Source organism: Arvicanthis niloticus, chromosome 21, assembly GCF_011762505.2.
Source record: "Arvicanthis niloticus isolate mArvNil1 chromosome 21, mArvNil1.pat.X, whole genome shotgun sequence".
NCBI lineage: Eukaryota > Metazoa > Chordata > Mammalia > Rodentia > Muridae > Arvicanthis > Arvicanthis niloticus.
In genome coordinates, this window is record NC_047678.1 from 31,814,634 (window position 1) to 31,831,272 (window position 16,639).

At 45.6% G+C, this 16,639-nt stretch overlaps 1 protein-coding gene across 1 annotated transcript; it reads right to left on the reverse strand.

Annotated features, from left to right (window-relative positions):
• Positions 1-679: 679 nt before the first annotated feature.
• Rtp3 (receptor transporter protein 3) lies at positions 680-5,047 on the reverse strand. The gene is made up of 3 exons (XM_034524989.2): positions 4,572-5,047; positions 3,851-4,058; positions 680-2,000 (listed from the first exon to the last, which is right to left on the reverse strand). The coding sequence occupies exons 2-3, from the start codon at positions 4,006-4,008 to the stop codon at positions 926-928; spliced, it is 1,233 nt and encodes a 410-aa protein (XP_034380880.1). The 5' UTR covers positions 4,009-4,058; positions 4,572-5,047; the 3' UTR covers positions 680-925.
• Between the last annotated feature and the right edge of the window lie 11,592 nt (positions 5,048-16,639).

Below are 16,639 nucleotides of genomic sequence, written 5' to 3' on the forward strand. Positions count from 1 at the left end.
TTGTTTTTTTGAGTCAGGGTTTCTCTGTGTAGCCCTGGCTGACCTGGAACTTACTCTGTAGACCAGGCTAGCCTTGAACTCAGAAATCCACCTGCCTCTGCCTACCAAGTGCTGGGATTAAATTGTTTTGTTTTTTGATAAGTCAAAATCATGCCTTTAAACAAAATGTATTTAGGTAAAAGTCACATCAGAAAATTAACTATGTACTGAACATTGTGGCTTATTATCTGAGACTCAAGCACTTGAGAGGCCAAGGCAGAAGAATTGCTGTGAGCACTGGGCTAGCCTAGATCACCTAGTGACTTCCAGACCAACTTGAACTACATGTGAGATCGCAATCCTAGCCTAATCCACCCCATGGGGGGAGAAAAACCAAAGAAAAGAAAATGAATCATTTTTTAAGAAGCTTGTTTATTGATATTGATATATATATATATATATATATATATATATATATATATATATATATATGTAATATTTACACACATGCCTGCATGACAGAGAGAACATCAGGCGCCATTATAGACTATGCTGTGAACTGTGAACCACAGTGTGGTTGCTGGGAATTGAACTCAGGACTTCTGGAGCAGCACCTGGTGCTCTTACCCGCTGAGCCATTCCTCCAGCCTGAGGAGACTAACCCTCTGAAGATGGAAGCTCAGCGGCTTTTAGTGCGCGGACAGTGCTGAGAGGCCGCTACCTTTTCCACCAAATCCCCAAATATCTTCATCACTCTTCTCCACAAAGGCCACCTTGCTTAAATATTGGTTTTATACTTTCCCCTTTCTCCAGTTCTGATAGCTAACTCTGGACTCCACTGATTTTATTGACAAGGGGATTACGCAATGTGTGACTTTTTGGGGATGTAGTAATTCCTTTTGTTTTCCCACTCAGGGTTCTTTTTTCAAGGCTCATATATTGTATTTTATAATAAGTACCACAACAACAGCAACAAGATTAGAAAGACCAAGCAACACAGTGGACCCTGTGACATGCAATTACAGCAGCCCTCGCAGCAGCTCCGGATGATCTCACAGCAGCCCACGCAGTAGCGCCCGATGATCTCACAGCAGCCCACGCAGCAGGCCCCGAAGGCCCCGCAGCAAGCTTTGCAGCAGGAAGACTGGCTTTGTGGGTGGATATGGCTGCTTCTCTCTACTTGGCAAGTGGTGTTTGCTGGTGGTCTCCATGAAGAGGAAATGGGCACAACATAGGAGGAGGAAGTGGATAGGACATATAAGGAGGAAGTGGGTGGGGCATTTGAGGAAGTGGGTGGGGCATATAAAGAGGATGAGAGCGATGACTTTGGGGTCTTGGATATGGTGTTCTTGTTTGCCACATGTGCTGCTCTGTTGCTGCTGTCGACAGGAGGAGGCATTTGAATGACACATCTGGGAGCAGGTGAGCTTACTACTGACAGCGGTTGGATTGTCCATCTTGGAGTAGTTGATGGTTTTGAGGTGAAGCTAACCTTAGAGTCATCTTTGGTAGGGTTACTGGCTTGGGGGTTCACTTTTGATGCTTGGGGCTTCTCCACTTTAGAGGAGGATACTGAGCAGGGAGCGTTGCTACAAGTGGCAGCGGCCTTAGGCTCCTTGGTTGACTTCGAGGAGGTGGGAGATAATGGGGGTGCTGGTGCTTTTGAGGCTTGACCTAAGTCATTCTGAGCACAAAAGCCCAGCAGACAGGCCTCACAGTTGCCTCTGTCATGTGGTCCTTCAAGACTGGTGTCCCCAACCAAAGGAATCTCACCCATTTGCTTAAACCCTTCTTTATAGCACTTCTTCAGAATTCGGAAGAGCAGGTTGTTCAAGATCCTTGAGATGTTGTCCCATGTGAACTCTGGAGTTGCAAATGGGGGTTCAGGGCACTGGTTACATCTCTGAGCAAACACCCTCATCTTTACCTGCCCCTTGGCCTTCTTCTCACACCACCGCATGTGGAAGACTATCAGGACTCTGCCAGAGGCCCAACTTCGAGAGCAGGAAGAGCAGTGGAACCTGTGAAGAAGAGAGAGGGCCAGAGTTTGAGCAGAGCTGTGGGCAGGTGCCAGAAGGAGAAGGAGTTTTTCACTAGCAGTGAGAGAAGTGAACAAATCCCTCTTTCTCATCTCCGCTGTCCCACCAGTAACCCCTGGGACCACCACCAGGTACCTGCTGTGCAAACAGCACACAGACCATCGGACTCAGAAGGAACCTAGGGCATTTTCTAAGTCCACTGCGTACATTTCAGAGGCAAAGTACACACTGGGAGTGCATCATACCCAGGGCTTGTGGTTTAAGAGTTAGGACTGGAGCTCTGGTTACTGGGCCCCAAGCCATTGTTTCTTCAGATATTGAGGTAAATGTATTCAAGGCTATACATGCAACAGCCCCCAAGGACCCTGTGCTGAAATCAACATGTGGATATAAATGGGTGCTGGGTAAGTCACCAAACAGAACAGGAGACAGTTGTAAACTCCTGCCTAAAGAGACAGCTTGCCTACCTTTGTTTGCCCCCAGAGGGGGTAAGGGGGAGTGAGGTGTGTGTTGGGGGGGGGGCTTCCATGATCTACAGGATCCCCAGAGATCATGGCCTCGCGCTCTCTCTTCTTTTGTGGTTCTCCCTCCCCAACTCATTCTTTTTCTTACAAGCATCAGAGAATTTTACGTTATTTCTGAGTGCTTGCCTCCAACAAGGTGCAGAATGACACCCTGTCTCAGAAAAGGGAGCAATTTTTTTAAGGTATTTGTACAAATACCTGTTGGAAACAGTGAAGACTGGAAGAAGCCTGAGACATCTAGAACAGGAATCGTGCAAAGCCAGAACACTGCAGTGTGGCATAGACATTTATTGCTCATCAAATAATTCATGAACTCCCTCTCGATTCAGTGATGTTGGGGCCATGGGGCCTGCTGGCCAATGAGACTTGAGCAGCAGTGAGATTTTTCCAAGGCTACGAGAGATTTCTCTTCCTCTGCTTAGGTGACCTTGGGAGCCATTGTTCAGCTAAATCCTGGGATTTTTTTTTTTAGCAGTGGGTCCTAACTTTACTTGAGATGGGACATCTGCAGTCTGAGGTGGGAAGTTGGGGGAGGCTGGGCAGAATGAGTTAGCTCCCAGGCCAGTTCTAGGCACAGAACCTGAGACCTTGCACATGCTCAGTAAAGGCACCACAGAGCTACAGTCCCAGGGCCATCTTTACTATGTTTTAATCCTAGGCTGCCCTCTTGGGGCAAATGTGGGAATAAACCGAGAAGAGATGCTGAGCCTCATGAAAGGCACAGACTTGGAGCTGTTCTCACTCAGTTATGCACACAGCCTGAGCTGTCCCCAGCAGCCACACACTGATGGGGCCTGGTCTCAGCACTCTAGCTCTGCTGTGTGCTAGGCCTGAGTCCCAGGTTCTCAAGTAATCCGACTAAGGCTTTGTTCTGAAGCCTCTTAAGACAGATATCTCTTGGCTGGGAAAGGTCCAGTCCCCTCACAGACAGAAGCAGGCGTGACAGATCCCGGGACTCTACCCTGTATGCCCTCCTACCTTTACCCCTGGGCCTTGGGGCACCCTCTTTCTCTCTTGGAAGAGAAAGTGTAAAATATTGGGTGGCTTCCGAAAGTCCCCTTGAATAAGTGAGCTCCCCCATTCTTCCCTCCCTTTTCCACAGTGGCTCACATCCTAGCCTGGATTCTTAGAATCTTTGCCTGCCACTGTTTTAAGTTCACAGTCATGGGGGAGGGAAAATGTCAGTCCCTAATTTAGCTGGAATTCCTTCCTGTGTCCTGCAGTGTGCAAGCCTGGACAGCTGAGAAGAGGAACCAGTTAGAAATAAGCAGGAATCTTCTGGCACACGCACCATTGCACCTCCCTTACCTGGCAAAGGTCTTTTGCTGGTATTGCGTCCATCCTGGCTTCAGAACACCAGGAAGAAGGTCCTTATCTGGTCTGAGGGTCCATTTGTGCCACGGTTTCACCTCTTGAATCAGCTCCTGGAACATATGTTGCCACTGTCCTATGTCTTCTTCCATCATGGTTGCAGTGCTGTGTCAGGCTGGACAGGGTCTTCTGGGTCCAGGCAGACCTGTGACAAGAGGTGAATTGTCCACTCAGACAGCAAGGCTTCACGCTGCCAGTCCCTTTGAAGACCTGAATTCGGTCTGTAGTTCAGATCCTTCTGTCCCAGGGACAAAAGTCAGTTGAGTCTGTTCCCAAGTTCAGAGGACAGCAGTGGACAACCACAAGAAACCACAAAACGCCAAGCTTTGGGTTTTAATGTCTCAATAAACTAGTGAGGGAGAAAGTGTTGGAATCCAAATCAGGGATGAACCGCCTCTGGCAGAGTCCCTGAAATGGTTGGAGGCTACACTTGTCTTTTCTGGTTTGAACATTTGGAAATCTTCATTCATTGTGCTCCTGAGCTTCTGCTTAAGGCGACAGGTGATTCCCACACTCTGTGAAGTCCTCAGTCACACCTCGAATCTCAGGAGGATGGTAATTTGAAGCCATCCAGCTGTTCCCCCACCCCACCCCACCCCTGCCCCACAACCATAACTTGAGCATGGAGGTCTCAGGCCCACCCAAATTCTCCACTTACCTGAAAATAAAGTTGGTGCAGTCAGTGTTTGCCTGGGAGATTAGATGATGTGTCCCCCAGATGAGTGGAAGGCTGCTGGCCCAAGACCAACAGGGACCCATTGCTTTCCTCCACAAGGAGGTTGGTTCATTCACCGTCACCTTCAAACTGAGGAAGGGGAAGGAGAGCTTGGCCGAGAGGAGCAGAGTTGGAGCAGGCAGTACTCTATGGAAGCCAGACAAGATTCTGAGTGTCTACACCCCAAGACTCCATCCACAGATAGGGTGGGTCTTCCTATCACCCATTTGGCCGTTGGCCTATCGCCCTGGCTGTTTCCCAAGCTGGAAGCTCCTCCGCCTGGAAGAAAAGAAGGAAGCAAGGGGAGGGGCTTCCTGTGACGTTTGGAAACCAGGTTTCCCCAGGCTTCTCCCCACTGCCTCCACCCCACACCACAACAGCTTTATGGCCAGACTCAGACCATGATCTTTTCTTGCTGCCCTCATTTAGTTTCTCAATGTTACTTGCTCAGTTATAAATTAACCACATCATTTGGGGAGGTAGTTCAGTTTCTTCTTTTTGACCCTCCTCCCTTTCAGCTTTTCACTATGGGGCGTCCTATCTCCTACCCCGCTTGCTTATTCCAGCCTTTGATAAATAGGGGTTCTCTATTTGTGGTCAACAGTGCTATGCTCTTCACATGTTTGGGGTCTTTCATAGAGGCCTCGCTGTGTAAGACAGTCCCTAGGGCTGGTGCCGACATGCTCCCAAGAGAAAGAAGGCCACTGTGTTTCTAATCTAGACGGTACAAATGTCAGGGGAGCTTTGTTCCCAGTTGTAGTGTCGGCTGTGGACTCACTGTTGATACATCAACAACTGAATATAAACTAGGACAGCTTTAAACAAAGGCTTAAAGCTAGGCTTGCATTAGCCTTTCCTGGGAAAACGGGTGGATGCCTAGTCACAAGGGTGACACTGCGCTCACACTGATCAGGTGACTGAAGCAGAAGCAGTCACCCTTTGGAGCAACGGTTCTGTGTTCAAGACAAGGTTTAGAGCCTCCATGAGCAGCATCGAGAATCAGCTATGGCTTCTTTTGCCCACCTTGTCCCACAATGATCTCCCGGCTGGAGACAGGGTGAGAGCAGGGAGGGCTCGCTACTGACTCTGCCGCTGCCTCCGGCCTGGCCTGCGCCTCTACTGTCTGTAGGTCTTCAGCCCGGCCTGATGCAGGAGGTCGGGGGCCAAAGGACACAGAGTGCGAGGAGGAGGGAAGATTGCCTGCCCCCACTGCTGCCTCTCCTCGATCGCTGCCACTACCGCTGCCTCTGACCAGTCTCTCCCAGGTGCTGCACTAGTCTCTCCACGCTGAGCTGGTCCAAGCCCGGGCTGGGCCGGTAAGATGCCGGCTAGCTGGCAAGGAGGCAGCTTGGTGTCCCAGGCAGGTTCCAGGAGAGCAGATCTCTCCCCAAGTGTTACAACTGTTGTGGCAGAAACTCTCGGACACCAGGATGATTCTTGAGAACTTTACTTCCCCTAAATAGAGCCCTTATATACAGTTTCAGGGTGGGTTAGGGTCTGGCAGCAGATAATGCCTATTGGCTTGGTCTGAGAGCTTGGAGATACCTCATCTGCATGTGGGAGAGCCTGTTTCTTGTGACTGATGGCCATAAACCTCTCTGTGGGAGGGGCTGTTGGAGGGCTGAAGCTAAATGAAAAGAACCAGGGCCTGGGAGCAGAGCTGAACTCCTGCCGTCCAGTAAGGTTCTGGGGTTCAAAACTCATGTTCGACCAAGCACCCAGCTGCTTCTCACAGCCCACCACCCCACAGCTTGCCTCCTCTCCTGCATTATACAGGAGAGCTAAGTTGGTGGTGGAACCTGCCTCTCTCCAATTTTTGTTTAGAATGTTACTAAAGCCTTAACTCGGTTACCAGCAATCCGACATCCTGAGGGTCCCCAGTGTCCCCCAAGACCAACATCCAAAGTTCTCTCTCAACAGCTCAGGCTTCTGAGCCCATGGTTAAGACTGGTGGATCTTTCTCGAGGATGCATTGTGACATCCCAAATGAGGTATCTACTTGTGAATGTGTGTGGAAAACTTGGGTGTTTTCAGATGTAATTAGGGACCTGAAAGAAGACCTTCTTTGAAAGATTCAGAGTTTCTGTGGCTACCTGGACACAGCACAGCAACAAGAAGACCCATGAAAGGCCAAGCTGCATGTCATTCACAACCTGACCAGGAGAAGAATGCGAGGGGAGCCCACACAGGGTGTCCAGGGACAAGGAACAGCCAGCAAAGTGTAGCTATAGAACACAACTTACCTGTGACAGTGGCAGGAGTGTCTCTAGGCTTGCATTAGCTTCTTCTGGGAAAAGGAACAGATGTCTAGTCACCCCAGGTAGGGCAACAACCACAAACCAAAGTAACCCTTTGCCCCGAGTCTAGCCTGAGTTTACTGGGATTACTTATGGGAACATTGCTGAGGAATTGCTAACAAGAGCCTGGGCAACTTCGTAATAGCTAAGTCACAACTTCCCCATAGCTATATAGATGTCTTCTCTTTGGTTAACTTTCCATCTTCTATATACTATGATACCCCTGAGATTGTGTATAGTTGGGGAAGAACTAGGTAAACCTGGGAAGGAACATGGGAAGGAGTGGCTGGAATCTCACTGGAGGGTCTAAGGACCCTTTCCTAGTATGGGTGTCAGTCACTGTTGTTCCAAATTAATAGCAATGGATGTTAGCAGTGGATGTTACCCTTGGAAATTGGAGTTTCTTCAACAGTAGACTTTTTAGCACTTTCCATGGATAGGCTCATTTAAAAATTTTAAAATTTTCTTAAATTTTAAAAATTTAAAATTTTCTTAAATTTTAAAAATTTAAAATTTTCTTAAATTTTAAAAATTTAAAATTTTCTTAAATTTTAAAAATTTAAAATTTTCTTAAATTTTAAAAATTTAAAATTTTCTTAAATTTTAAAAATTTAAAATTTTCTTAAATTTTAAAAATTTAAAATTTTCTTAAATTTTAAAAATTTAAAATTTTCTTAAATTTTAAAAATTTAAAATTTTCTTAAATTTTAAAAATTTAAAATTTTCTTAAATTTTAAAAATTTAAAATTTTCTTAAATTTTAAAAATTTAAAATTTTCTTAAATTTTAAAAATTTAAATTTTTTTTAAATTTTAAAAATTAAAATTTTTTTTTTCATTTGCCATTGTCTTGTGATGGGGCTTGAGGCTGTTTGGGGGCAGATATACAGTGGTTCACGGTGTGATGGATAAGGAATGGTTAGCCTGTAGACATGACTAGGTGTTAAAGAAGGGAAACTGACCAGGCTCTCAGCTAGGAACCCGAAGCTGGGAAGAGACACACTAAGCAAAATTCTGTTATGTGATGCTTCTTGACTTATTTTAGGTCAAAGTGCAACAGCAGGCACTTTACAATGGGAGACGGAGGGCGGTGTGACACAGAAGCGTGGGAGAGGTCATTCAGAGACAGAAGTAGTGACTAGATAGATTGTCACAAGCAAAGGAATGCCTGGAACCTGAAGACCAAGAGAAGTTTCTTCCTGGGGCCTCTGAATGGACGGAAGAACAGCAGATGGCTTACTTTTGGATGTCTGACTTGCAGAACTGTGGAGAATACATTCTTACTGTCTTAAATCATTCAGTTTGTGGTCTAGTTGTAATAGGGGCGGTGGAATGGTCTTATATCCTATTCTTTAAGGGCACATTTGTATCTCGTATTGTAAGGGAATGTGCCCGTGCACATCACTGATGGCTCAGCACGGACATCTGCCAATGATTTGTTTATTCTAAGTTAACCTTTGACTTAGCAATTCAAGAGGAATGCAAAGCCCAGTGGCCTTGGGAGTGTGCCCAGAGAGACTGTAATGAGGGAGACATGTGGGGACCACAAGTAGATAAGGAGATAAGAGCTCAGAGCCAGTTGACCCCCTGACCAGAGGATAAAGACTATACTGTAGAACTGACTTTGTTTGCTGTTCCCTATAAAGTCTGTTAGCTGGAGACGTGGGCATGGCAGGCCCAGAGGATGCTGATCCCTTCCTGTCTCAGATTGCCAGCTCTCTGAACAAGGCAGAGTTCAGAGTTCCTGTCTCTGCTCCCTGTGTTGATTGGCAGAGTGGCCTTGGTATTCTGGTTATATTTGTATGGCAGCCCCAGGAAAACAGTGCAGAGAGCCTCCTGCCCCTTTCCAGGTGTTCTGAGCTCTGCAGCCTCCTGTGTGCTTCAACAAGGCTAGAGCAGGCTGCAGGCGTCCTGCTTGTTCCTGATACAACCTCACCATTTGCAGACTGGATGATTTTAATAATTCCTTAACTCATACTTTTCCTCAAATATATATATTCATCCATTCTCTCTCTCTCTCTCTCTCTCTCTCTCTCTCTCTCTCTCTCTCTCTCTCTCTCTGAAAAAAAAAAGAAAAGGAAAGAAAAAGAAAAAAATTATTGTTGATATGTTCACTGATGGTCACTCACCAGCTGCCTCAGATAAAATTCACAGGCTGAGTCAGGTCATATGTAACCAACAATCCAGAACCAGTGTGAAACTGTCAAACTTCAGAACCTGGACATTCTTACCTCTGCTGACAAGGTGGAACAGCATCAGCTAATGAGGCAGAAGAGCTACCCGAGAAGGTTTCACAGGAGCGACTCAGAGGCTGCAGACCTCCGGAGACTACTACTGTCCCCAAAATGGAAAACCCCTAGGCAGTGAACAGCGACCTTTAATGCTCTGGGTGTTAGTCCTGTCAGAGACCCTTCGGAATGTTTCCAGTTTGTTTTTCACAATTCTGCTGTAAATGGTCAAAAATGTGTAAAAACATAATTAAAACCATGTTAAAAGTTTTCGGTCTAATACAACCTCTTCTGCCTTTGGGCAGGAAACGTCGAGTATCTTACAGTGAGTGTTGGCTGGGAAATCTGGTTCACAAAAGGGGTGCCTCTAGTGGGCAAGGGGTCTGGGGCTCAGTTTCATGACTCTGCACTAGAATTGCCAGATAACAGTTGTACTTACATTTTATTTGAATTCAAAGTTAGTATCATATTCTAACAGTTGCTTATTTAAAATGAGAATTAACTAGTTCAGACTTTGTTTTCTTTACTAAACGTGACTTTTCTGTAAGGCCTTGTGACCCAAGAGAAACACGCTCTCCATAGCCAATAGGTGGGATGAACTACAAATCCCATGAGAACGTGGGCGGTGGACCGCCGGAAGTGTTGTGGAGAGACCGGAAGAAAGCGAGGCGGAAGAAGAGGGCCAATTTGACAGCTGCTTTGTGTTGGCTCACAGACAATTCCACTAGGCTCCGCCCATACAGCTACCTAGCAACAGCCCTTTCCCTTCTTGTTCTTCAACAGCCCTTTCCCTTCTTGTTCTTCTCTGTCTCCCTTTCTCTCTCTCCCCCTTCACCCCTTCTCTACCCTTTTCCAGGTCCCTGTCTCCCTCCTTTCCCCTTCCTTTTATGTTAGGCCTGTCGCATTGGCCCGATTCCTCAGAGGGACATCTTGGAAGGAGCCTGTCAAGGGACTCCCTCCCAACGCATTATACCGTTTTATAAAACATAACAGTTTGCTGATACCGCCCTTGTTCTTCCCGGTTGTGTGTGTTTGTACACAAGTAGAGGTCAGAAGTCAATCTAAGCCCCAGAAATTCCTGTTTCTTCCTCCGCAGTGCTGGGATGTAAGTGCATTGTCATACCTGCCCCCCCCCACCTTTTTTTTTTTTTTTTTTTTTTTTTTTTTTTTTTTTTTTTTTTTAGCAAGGCAGACACTTGTCTGTTTTGCTTTAATCTGTAAAAACTTAGGGTCCTTAGATGTCGCTTGTAAAAGCACTGACTTCAGGTATCTAGAGCTATCATCTAGTAACACGGTAATTAACAACTGTCATCAAGTCTTTGTTCTCATGATGGGTGCGTCTCAGCTTGCCAGTAAAGCTGAAAGTTCCAAGGTGGGAAAATCTGGAAAGAGTTTAGACCACCAGCAAATATAGAGGCAGATTGGTTCGGACATTCTGATGGTGGCCTGGAGGTGCTGTGCAGGCAGTAGCCTTGAGATGTAGGAATTATGTAGTAGACGTGACAGCTCAGTATACAATCTTTGGGAGCCAGCCAAGCAGAGGCTTAGAGGGGGAACCTAAACAGAAGTCATCAAAGAATGCAGAATTCACAACTGCTTAGGTCTCTGAGTCCTTGTTGAGAGGGCAGCAGAAAACCAGCTCCATCGCCTACAGCAGTGGTTCTCAACTTGTGGGTCACGACCCCTTGGGGGGGGGCATTGAACAACTGTTTTATAGCAGGTTGCCCAAGACCATTGGAAAACAGATATTTACGTTATGATTTGGAATAGTAGCAAAATTACAGTTATAAAGGAGCAACAGGAAAGAAAATGTATGGCCGGGAATCACCACATCATAAAGAACTGTATTAAAGGGTCTCTGCATTAGGGACAGCCACTAGTCTGCAGGCTGAAAAGTTGTCCAGTGAACTCCTGGGCCACCACTAACACTGCCTTCTCCTGGTCTGTATTGGAAACTGCAGGAGCTCTCGTTCCTTGCTCAGTGTTTCTTTAGCGCCCTCTACTGAGAAAGCTTACCACGCTGTATGCTGTATCTCCCCTCCGAGGACACTAGGAATGTATGTGGTGTACACTCACGCACATAAAAATAAAACCTTAAGAATGATTTAGTTATCATATGCTAATTATATATAATAATGCACTACGCTATATTTTCATACATAGGGTAGGTCACTGTTTCACTAATAATGTACTACGCTATATTTTCATACATAGGGGAGGTCACTGTTTCACTCTCCTTGGCTGAGCCCAGAGTGGTCAATATGATGCAGAACATACATATGTGAAATTGCAAATAACGAATATTTCGAAAGTCTTTATTAGTGTTTATAATTAAACATCGTAATGGATATCATTGTGATATTTTCATATATTTATATAATGCATTGTAACCATAGGCAACCCTTGTTTTCCCTCTCTTGGCCTCCTCACACTCCCAAAGACCCCTCCCTGTTCCCAAAGAACCTTTAGTATAGTTTCATGCCGTGTGTGTGTGTGTGTGTGTGTGTGTGTGTGTGTGTGTATGTATGTTTCTGTGTGTGTATGTATGTGTGTGTATATTTGTGTGTATGTATGTGTGTATGTGTATGTATGTTTGTGTGTGTATGTGTCCGTATGTATGTGTGTATGTATGTTTGTGTGTGTGTATATGTATGTGTGTGTGTGTATGTATGTTTGTGTGTGTATGTACGTGTGTGTATGTATGTTTGTGTGTGTGTATATTTGTGTGTGTGTATATTCGTGTGTGTGTATGTTTGTGTGTGTATGTATGCATGTTTGTGTGTGTGTATGTTTGTGTGTGTCCTGATGGCATTAGCAGGACATATGAGGACACAGGAGTATGTGAGGGAGCTTGCAACACGTGCACCTCACCAATGGCTACCTGAAGAGCTTGTCAGGAGATGTGTGTCTCATCTCTTTGGCTATCAGGCTGTTGGAACAGGGATACTAAAACGACAAACTCCACAGAACAAAAATTCCTACTGAAAATCCAGCCAGGGAGATTAAGAAAGTCTTGGTGCCAGCAGACCAATCAGAGGAAGGCTGGCAGAAAGCCCAGTCCCAGCAGACCAATCAGAGGAAGGCTGGCTTCTTTGCCGCTTAAGAGCAGCTAAACTACATGCTAAGGGTTCTTAGCTTCTGGTTCATCTTTTCTGTGGAATTTAACACTGGTTTAGGAGAGGTAGAGAAAAGTTAGAAGTTTTTCTCTTCCTAGTTTGTCTAATCTATATGCAAATCTGTTTCCTCTTATCAATCTGTTTCCCGATTTCCCGGCCTGGTGGTAGTGGTGCATGCTTTTAATCTCAGCGCTCTGTGAGTTTGAGGCCAGCCTGGTCTACAGAGCTAGCTCTAGGACATCCAGGGCTATACAGACAAACCCTGTTTAAAAAACAAAAAAACAACCAATCAAAAAATATATAAATAAAGAAACTAAGTGATGGAGTTATAGATCCAAATATTTGGCAATGCTATGACATCATAACAAGTACAGAATCAGGCAGAAGGAAATCTTCTGCTCTGTTATACGCCCATGAGAACACTGTACGTATCATATGTGGCTACTCATTGCTCAGAATGTTGGTATATGATACACAAGATGAATATACATATCTATAATTAAAATGTTTGTTTTATTTATTATTATTATTGTGTGTGTGTGTTTGTGTGCGATAACTTAGAGGACAATATTCAGGAGTTGGTTCTTTCTTTCAACCATGTGGGGCTTGAGAACGTTACTCAGGCCATCAGGCTTGGCAGTCAGTGCCTTTATCCACTGAGCTGACTCACTGGTCAGCATATATCTATCATGTAGAATATATATACATATATTCCTTCTCTCTGCCTACTGATAGGTCCTAGAAACAGCAGCACCTCAGCAACAGACACACTTAGTGTTGCTTCTTTGTTTCTAAACACTGTTCTTTCATAAAAGGAATACAACCTTTGAGAAATATCTGATTCTAGGGCTGGGTTAGGGAGAGAAGAGCTTGGAGCACTGGGAAGTTCTGCGATCTGGGTGTAGTGTGTACATACATATGTACATATGGAATATTCCAGCACTCAGGAAGCAGAGGCTACAAGTGTGCTGTAAGTTTGAGGCCAGCCTGGGCTACATAATGAAACCCTGTTTTCAACAACAACAAAATAGAAAAGTGTTCAAGACTTATACAAAAGTATAAGACAGCTCAAAGGGACCAGGGTCTAACTTGAAGGAATCTACTGAGTGAAGCTGGAACATCACAGTCTTATGTCAACAAGCTAGAGTTATCTCAAAAGAGGGAACCTCCATTCAGAAAATGCCTCCCTAAGATCCAGCTATAGGGCATTTTCTTAATTAGTGATTGATGGGGGAGGTCCCAGGCCATTGTGTGTGAGGCCTTCCCTGGACTGATGGTCCTAGGTTCTATAAGAAAGAGGCTGAACAAGCCATGAGGAACAAGCCAGTAAGCAGGACCTGTCTATGGCCTCAGCATCAGCTCCTGCCTCATGGTTCCTGTTTTGTTTTGAATTCTTGTCCTAATTTCCTTCAATATTGTACAGTGATGTGGAAGTGTGAGCAAAATAAACCTTTCCTTTCTAACTTGTTTTTTGGTCATGGTGTTTCATCACAGCAATAGAAACCCTAAGGAAAACCCTATTAGATTATAATTTAAAGTATAAAATGAATACACCAACCCATACAGATACAAAAGAATGAATAAATGAGTAGAGGGGTGGACCTGGGAGGTAGCTGCTCTGACATAAAGACTTGGGTTTAGCTCCCAGAATTCTTGTAAAACTGGGGCTGGAGAGATGACTCAGAGATTAAGAGGCTACTCTCCCAGAGGAGCCTGGGTTCAATTCCTGACAGCCATGTGGCAACTCACAGCTGACACTAACTCTCATCCCAGGGGATCTGACACCCTCTTCTGGCTTCCCAGGGCACTAGGCACATGTGTGGTACACAGACATGCATGAAAGTGAAACACCTATACACATAAAAAAAACAAATAAATAAAATAAAACAAAATAAAAAAGCTGAGTGCAGTAGGGCCTGTCTGTAACACCAGGGCTGGGGAAACCCAGACAGGCAGATCTCTGAAGCACATTGACTGGCAGTTTAATCTGGATGAGCTCCAGGCTTAGTCAGAAAGTGAGCCCATTTATTATTCAAAAAATAAGATTGGGAGAGATTAAGGAAGATGGTGGAAGTCAACTTCTGTGCACACATATTGCACATGCATCTGTACACACTTGCACAGCCATTAACCAGTAAATACATAACACACACACACACACACACACACACACACACACACACAGAGGAAACAAAGAAACAAACAACATTTCAAATACCATATCTGATATCCCTTCTAAGAGGTGAGGCTTGCTTTAGTCCCTATCTCTTTCTTTCTGTGTGGGCTAGACTCACTTCATAGTGAGTTCCAGGACAGCCAGAACTGTGTAGAGAGAAACTATGTCTCAAAACAAGCAAGCAAGCAAGCAAGCAAGCAAACGAACAAACAAACAAAAGAATAAAGAACAGAAAAACAGAAAAAGGAAAAACAGTAACTTCATAGTGAAACAAACAAACACACAAACAACCCAGTGACAAAGGTTACATCTCTTATGTAGGAGGCACGCACTCTGATAGAGCGTGAAGTACATGGACTTCACCACCACTGAGACAGCTCTCCAGCCCACAGCTGGTTCTTTTTTAACCAGTAGACCTTACTAACGTGATGGTAACTCCAAGGGCTACTGGATGAGGGGGGAATGTATGGGGGAACCTCTTAACTAACTTTGCAATGTTTCTGCAAAACTATGCCAAAACAAAAACGTTTCAACAGGTGTTTGAGGGCTGAGAAATTGGACTTCCTGAACGTTAGTTTCTGTAAATTGAGAGAAATAGTCTTTGCTGGGTCTGACCAGGCCATAATGAAGTCGGCAACAGACTTGTTGCCATCAGTGGGAAGAACAGAGAACATGGAGGTTACAGGCTCATACCTCTAGAGGGCGCCTTGGTCCTGCCCATGGGGCTGAGCTGGACTCCCTTGATTCCTAGCAGACTTTGCAGGAATTAGCTATTGGCTTAGAAGTTACCCACATAACCAAGTCTTCTCAGGCTCTTTCAGCTCAGATACTTGTGATTCTAGGTCTGGGGCAGGGTGAGCTCACTGTGGGAAGCCAAATTCTGACACTCCTTTCCTTCCAGAGCTGGTTCAGAGCTCCTTGTCTCCCCTTTCTTGTTTCTCCTCTCAGGATGGCCCATAGGCTTTAGAAGAGTCTGAGGCAAGTTTTCGGAGACATTGGCTCTTGTAGGTTCTCCTGTGATCTTTCCAGGGGAGGTGCACAATTGTTAGGTGACTTTCTGAAATTGTTCTAGCTGCAGTTCATTCTGCGACCTTGGTACTCTTTCTGGGGGAAATGAGAGTATAGTGTAGGCCAAGGAATCTCCTCACACTGTGGGCCACAGCCCAGGCCCTGATTCACCCTAGCAGCCAGGCCAGGTTTCAGTGGCAGGCCAGGCCAGGCCTTGGTTTCTAGAACTGGCAGATGGGAGCTATAGTCAGAACAGCACCAACTGCCAGCATTCCCCGAGTGAAGCCTGAACCTCAAGCTTTACAGCATGGCATTCTGGGTATGAGGAAGGATGTGTGGGCAGCAGCAGAGCCAGCCAATGTGAGCAGGCTCTGTGAAGAGCAAGGGGAGAGTTTGATTTGAACCTTCTAGGGCTGTTGCTACCTATCTGTGTGGAGGACTGTTGTTTTCCCCAGGGGCCACGCCAGACCCTCTGCCTGCCGGTTCCTCCCCAGCCTTGACGTGACTTCAGTGGCCCTATGATGGGCATTAAGGGAGCATGTAACCTTCTTGATGATATCAAAGAGGCTATCATGTGGCTTTACACTCCTGTTACAGGCTTTGCTCTCTATCACTGGTCTGTTGGGAGCCTCCTGCCCTACCCCCTCTCCTCCTAAAGCAGTGACTCATACCTCACAGTTGGCTTGAGCCACAAGCATACTGAGCTTGAGGAAGACAAGGCTTGGAGTCCAGTCAACAGGTTTTGTGTGTGTGTGGTGTGTATGTATGGTGTGTGTACTGTGTGTGCTGTGTGTTTGGTGTGTGTGTGCTGTGTGTGTGGTGGTGCATGTATGGTGTATGTGTGTGGTGTGTGTTTGTATGAGAGAGTATATGTGTCTGGGGTGTGTGTGTGCGCGCACACATATGTGGGAGTGTGTGTACATGTGAGTGTGGGTACTTGGAGGTAGTTAGAAGTCTATCCTGAAGATCTTTCCTCAGGAGCCAACCACTTTGGGTTTTGCATGCTACATGTCTGGCTTTTTAAGTGGGTTCTAAGGAATTCCCATGATCCTTTGCTTCCATGGCACTCATGGAAGTTTACTGGCTGAGACATCTTACCAGCCCCTGACCAGATCTTATTTCTAACTACATGCCTCAGAGCCTTCTAGCCAGGCTGTCCCCTGAGCTTTGACTACTACCTTTCCTGAT